Raw genomic sequence first — 6,000 nt, 5'->3', positions numbered from 1 at the left:
CTGGCTGACGGAGGGAGCAACCGACACAAGCCGTGTCGCCCCACCCCTCCCCACCTTTGTGACACGCCCGAGATGTGCCGGGGAGGGCCCCGCGCAACCCGGCCCCAGGCGGCCCGCGGGGGCCGCGGCCTCTCCCAGCTCCCGCCGGCCGGCCGCGGCGGGCACAGCCCAAGGCCGCGGCGCGGCCGGCGGGAGGCGCGGGCTCGCCGCGACGGCGGAGGGGAGCGAGCGCGACTCTCTGTGTTTTGCAGGGCGGCGGCGGCGGCACCGGCACCGGGCGCGAGGCACCGCTGGACAGCTCCGGAGCGCGGCGCCCATGTTCCGGAGACGGCGCAGATGTGAGCGGCGGCGGGGACCCGGGGAGCCCGGCCGCGGAGGCCCCTTCCTGGCGGGGGCGGCCCCGGGAGCGAGCGCGCTCCCCGCCCCCGGGAACCCCCGGGCTTCCGCGGCGCGGGGCTCCCCGCAGCGGGCAGGGCGGGCACGGGGACGGGGGGCGAAAGCAGCCCTTACCTGCGGGGGCGGCGCGGGCGGGAGGCGGGACCCCGCGCGGGGCGGGGCGAGGCGGGGCGGTGCCGGGACCCCGCAGGGCCCCGCCGCCTCACGCCGCGGCCGGTCCACCCCCCTCAGGTGACGTGATGCCCATTGTTTTGGTCCGCCCGACCAATCGCACGCGGCGGCTGGATTCTACGGGAGCCGGGATGGGCCCTTCGTGGCGACAGCAGGACTCTCCCCTGCCGACCATAACGCATTGCGCAGGGTGCACCACCGCCCGGTCCTCCTGCGGCTTTAACGGCGCCGGCATGGACGCGCCGCGGCAGTTCCCGGCGGGCTTCGGCCCCGAGCAGCAGCAGCAGCAACAACGCCCGCCGCCGCCGCACTGCCAGCAGCAGCACGGGCAGGAGAAGCAGAGCCTCCTCCAGCAGCAGCAGCAGCAGAGCCCATGCCTCCAGTGCAACAACTGCGCCTACTACGGGGCTGCTGCGGCAGTCGCGGGGGATAACCTGCCCCTGCTGCTCCGCGCCTCCTCTCCCCTCTCGGGCGCCTTCCGGACTCACTCCTCGCCGCTCTCTTCAGCTGCCTCCTCCCGGCAGGGCAGCCAGCTGAACGTCAGCGAACTCGCCCCTTCCAGCCATGCCGGCGCGCCCAGGCAGCCTCACCAGTACCCCCAGTACCACCAGTGCCATAGCCTGCAGCAGCAGCAGGCAGCCAGCCCCAGCAGCAGTATCAGCAGCGGCAGCACCCACCACCACCACCACCACCACCATCACCAGCAGCAGCAGCAGCAGCGCCGGGAGAGCAACCCCTTCACCGAAATAGCCATGAGCAGCTGCAGGTACAACGGCGGCGTCATGCGGCCGCTCAGCAACCTGAGCTCGTCCCGCAGGAACCTGCACGAGCTGGACTCCGAGTCGCAGCCCCTCCAGCCGCCGCTCGCCAGCCCCGCCGCCGCCGCCGGCACCCCAGCCGCCCCAGAGATCGTGGTCTCCAAGCCCGAGCACAACAACTCCAACAACCTGGCGCTCTACGGGCCCGCCGGCCCCGGCCCCGGCCCCGGGCCCGGGCCCGGCCCGGGCCCGGGCGGCGCCAACAACGGCGGGGGCAAGTCCAGCAAGAAGAAAAACCAGAACATCGGCTACAAGCTGGGGCACCGCCGGGCGCTCTTCGAGAAGCGCAAGCGCCTCAGCGACTACGCGCTCATCTTCGGCATGTTCGGCATCGTCGTCATGGTCATCGAGACCGAGCTCTCCTGGGGCGCCTACACCAAGGTACCCGCCGCCTCACTCCTGGCCCGGCCCGGCAGCCGGGTCGACCGCCCCGCGGCCCCGCGGAGGGGCGGCCCCGGCCCCTCAGATTGCCCAGCGCGGTGGGGCTGCTCGTCGCCCTTCCCGGCCTCGTCCCGAAGCGCGCCCGCCCGGGCCGGTGGCGGGGTGCACTCGGCCCCCCGCTCTGCCTGCGGCAGCCTAAGGCCCGGCGGCCCTCCTCCGGGCCGGGGGCGGCGGTGGGCGGGAGCGGCCCCGGCGCCTGGGTCTCAGGGACGGTGATGTCTTTCTCTTGCAGGAGTCGCTCTATTCCCTCGCTCTGAAATGCCTTATTAGCCTCTCCACGATTATCCTGCTCGGGCTCATCGTCGTGTACCATGCAAGGGAAATCCAGGTAACGTCTCCTTCTGTGGGTCAGTGAGCGCTGCTGGCATAGCTGGGGGTGCGAGGCAGGCTGTCTGAGGGCACAGCGGTGGTAAGTCCTTGGCACTTTCCACCGGTTCAGAAAGCAAAAGTGGTCTCTGCGCACCTGCCGAAGTTGGTGAATGGACCTCAGCCCTGGAGAGAAGCACGGCGGGCGAATACGTGCCAGGAAGCTCTGCCTTCTAGGGACTGTTGCCTGTGGTTATGCCATCCGATTGCTTAGCCCGGAGGTTGTAACACATTTTCTCGGTGACATCGTTGCCGTCTTCTGTAGCAGATGTACAGCAACAGTCTTATATTTCCCAATGACTAAATTTCATGCTGTGCATTTTCTCTTGACAGCAAGGTTAATTGTCTTCACTGTGTGAGGTATGTAATCTTCACTGCACTGTCTCAGATACAAGCATACTGTAGCAGAATGTTTAAGAGGAGGTGGAAGGCTTATATTCAGCTTGTTTTGTTTAATGCTGCACAGCCCCTGGGAATGTGGCAGAGGAAAACTGTGAAGAAAGATAGGGATCAAAGCTGTAGAGTAAGTCTCACAAACACTGTCACAGGTTCTGTCCAAGGGACTTAATTCTAATTTCAGTTGTAATTTTTTTTGCCAAGAAATTAAAATTTGGCATTTCAGCTTAGCTGAAACATGAAACAGATAGATTTCAAAGTTTTGAAGGGAAAAATACCTTGCTCGTAGATACGTGGATGCTTTTGCTTTTTCAGATTAGTTAGAGGTACCTTGAGCTACAAGCTGAAATGACACCTGTTAAGGGCAAAGAAGACTTTTCCACTTGTACCAGCCAGTAAAAATTTAAAAAATTAAGAATTGTATAGTACCCTGCTTCTGTGCAAATGAATGCTGTAGTTTCAGTATGAAATGGTACCATAGTCTCCTCTTAGGGTAATGTAAGAGAAGTATTATGTTACTGAATACTCTGCCAAATTGGATCCTGTTGTGCTGTTCTTGCCCATGTAAAACTTCTATTCCTGGCTCAGAACCCAGTTTCTCTGCATTAATATCAAAGACATTGAAAGCTGTTTAATGATATTATACTCAATAAACAAGTGTTCTGGTGAAAGAGCATATCTATAAACTACTGGAGTGCTGATGAAGAGGTTTCTTCATCTGCACAAAAATAATTAAGTGGCACTGCTACAATGTGGGAGCCTTCTTCTCTGGTGTATCTTCCCACAAGTGGTGCCTGAGGCATAAAGAGCAAAGCTGAAAAAAACTGTAAACATTTGAATTACTCTGTGCATTTTCCAGAAACTCTAAATGGAAAATTTTATGCAAGATAACCAAAGAGTTGTAGGTCCCTGTGTGCATCAACTCATACTAAATAGTCACTCCAAGATTTGGTTGTTTGGTTTTTTTTCAGGTAGATAGTTACAAATTTTCATTCCCTTAGGAGTGTGTTACAGATCAGAAAAAAACTGTTTTAAAAACCTAAAGTTGTAGTTCTTGTTTTTATTGATAATTTAAAAAAACTTCCTCATGTATGCAACTACATGGAAGGAGTTATGCAATCGTGTGACTTAATCAAGGTTAATGTAGTTTTCAGTGCTGCCTGACAGTACAGAACACAAGTACCCTGTTTTAGTCTGAGAGACACCAAAAACTGCAGTAGTTATGACATGGCCTCGAGTGAGCTGCAGCTTCAAGGAGCTCTGTCATTCATGTTGAAAATGAAAAGTTCTCCTTTTCAAGGAAAGGGCATATACCACCCTTAGCTATTACATATCTGATAGCTTTTTAATCTAGCCGTAGTCGGGTTTTGTACACACAATTCACTCTTTAAAAGTAAGCTGAAAAACCTGTAGAGCAAAAATTGCATCCATCTATAGTAATAAATTTATGTTACACTTGACATCTGAAAACAAGAAGTACCTTTAAAGTACTTTGGTGTAGGAACATACAGAAGCTTTTCCAGGCAAAGGAAAATATGGCATAACCCTGATAATGTAATGATTTTAAAATAATCTTTACAGCTGACTGTTTTCTGAAGGCACACATGCCTTTAATTCAAGCAAATATTATGCTGTGTGCAGTAGAATGAATCATGTCTGTAGAACCATGCCCACGGATGGTTAGTTGTGTCCTGGAGGACTCTTTGCACCAGGTATTTGTCAATCTTACTCAAATTTGAACATTCCTTTCTTGTCCGAAGCATACGTAGACTTTACCAGTGGGTATAGTATAAATAAGCAGGAATTCACTGAGAGAAGTTGTTCTATAGAACAGAAGAAGGTCAGTGTATTCAGCTTGCAGTGTGGTATCTTTCGTACTATGGTGGAAGCAAACCAACCTGAACATAAGTAGGTTTTTCTACAAAGCATGGGACAAAACATACTGGGAAATAAAAAGCTGACAGTTTACTAATTAATACTGGTTGCAGATTTAATATTTAGAAACTCCTGCTGACCTGTAATGCCAGGAAATGGAACTCAACTTTTTCCATTCTTTTCAGTAGTCTGTGACCTTGATGTGTTGGTAGGAAGCCCGAACAGCCAAGCTGCAAGCAAGTCTATGGGGCAGTGCCTAGCAGCGTAGCAAGTGACTAGTCTTTCCATTCAAATGACTTTCCTCTATGTTTTGTTTCGAAAACAGCCAGTCAGTTAAACCAAACTCCAGAGTTTGCTGATCCCAGGCCTGCTGAACATTTTAAGGGAGTTGGAAGGGAAGTTTATAAGGGCTTGCAGGGATTCTTCCCAAGAGCCAGGAGTGACATGTGGACGTGAAGACAAATGAGTTTTCTTTTTGGCCTGTTCCCCCAGTTAGGCCGTGTTTGATGTGTGGTGCCAGAGCTGGCGCACCTTCGGTCTCCAGGGGGGGGTGTGTGGGGGGGCGTTTCCCGCCGCGCCTTTCAGCACCGCAGACAGCTCCGCACGTCGCGCGCCGTCCGGGGCGGCCCGGCGGGGCTCGGGCGGCGGCGCCGCAGCGGTGGGAGCGGCCGCCCTCGCCCGCCCGGCGGCACATACATCCCTCCGGGCGCGTTTTCAGCCTCGCGTTCGGAAACAGTTAGCAACACGGCTTTGTTTCTGAATTCCCTGAACTAGCCCAGAGCCCTGCATCTGGCAGTCCAGAGTCCCCGGAAGGGTGTAGCTGCAGCGTTTAGGCAAGGGTAACTGTATGGATGCCGCATACTCTTGTGAGATACTGAAAATATTTTCATCAAATAGGTTTTCAGTGATCTCAGCGTGTTAGTTGTTCTATATAACTGTAAGAATAAAGTGTGAGCTGTTACTGAATTCAATACATGTGTGTTAGAGTTAAGATTGTAATAAAAGTCAGATGAAATCAGCTGAGTTTAAATGATAATTCAGAGCATACATTATCTTTTCCAGTAAAGAGGATAACAATTACAAACAAGTTTCCTTCACATCCCTCATCCTTCTAGAAAGCACTCTAAAGAACTGCAGTAACTATGTTGGAGTTGAGAACAGTGACGACCCCATAGCTGTGCATTCTCTTTTTGATCTATTGTTGTCATGCCTATAATGCTCTTAAAAACATCACACTTGGGAGATAATGAAATAGGCATTGCTGTCTCTCCAAGCTTGTGCGGTTGTTGATTCAGTTCTTCAGAGCAAGAGCCCTGTGTTTGGAAGATCAATGGGAAAAATGTAATTCATTGTTATCCCAGCTTAGAACGGGTATTTCTGTGACTGTTACTCCAGCTGAAGAGGTGCAGGAGAGAAGAATTAGGAAGACAGCATGTTCTATATATCATAACAATTTTTGATGCATATATTATTCACTTAATGCATAAACAGTTTGTTACTTAATACTATTTTACATGATTAAAACGGCAGCATGGAA

The 6,000-nt window shown here is 53.4% G+C and overlaps 1 protein-coding gene across 6 annotated transcripts in view; it reads left to right on the top strand.

Moving 5' to 3' along the window:
* The first annotated feature begins 239 nt into the window (after positions 1–239).
* The window catches only part of KCNN2 (potassium calcium-activated channel subfamily N member 2), a 71,568-nt gene continuing 65,807 nt past the window's right edge, over positions 240–6,000 (top strand). For 4 of the 6 annotated variants that reach the window (XR_012635552.1, XM_074932382.1, XM_074932380.1 and 1 more), the window contains exons 1-3: positions 240–338; positions 628–1,766; positions 2,059–2,154. Coding sequence is in view for 4 of the 6 variants with exons in the window: in XM_074932382.1 (XP_074788483.1) it covers positions 317–338; positions 628–1,766; positions 2,059–2,154 (1,257 nt within the window). In the remaining 2 variants the exon portion in view is untranslated. Of the gene's footprint in view, positions 339–627; positions 1,767–2,058; positions 2,155–2,417; positions 2,553–6,000 lie in introns of those variants that run through there. The other 2 variants (XM_074932381.1, XM_074932384.1) reach the window with 2 other exon arrangements.

This window comes from Athene noctua, chromosome Z (genome assembly GCF_965140245.1).
Source record: "Athene noctua chromosome Z, bAthNoc1.hap1.1, whole genome shotgun sequence".
Lineage (NCBI taxonomy): Eukaryota > Metazoa > Chordata > Aves > Strigiformes > Strigidae > Athene > Athene noctua.
The sequence above is the reverse complement of the archived record's forward strand: the minus strand, read 5'-3'. Positions and strand labels throughout refer to the sequence as shown.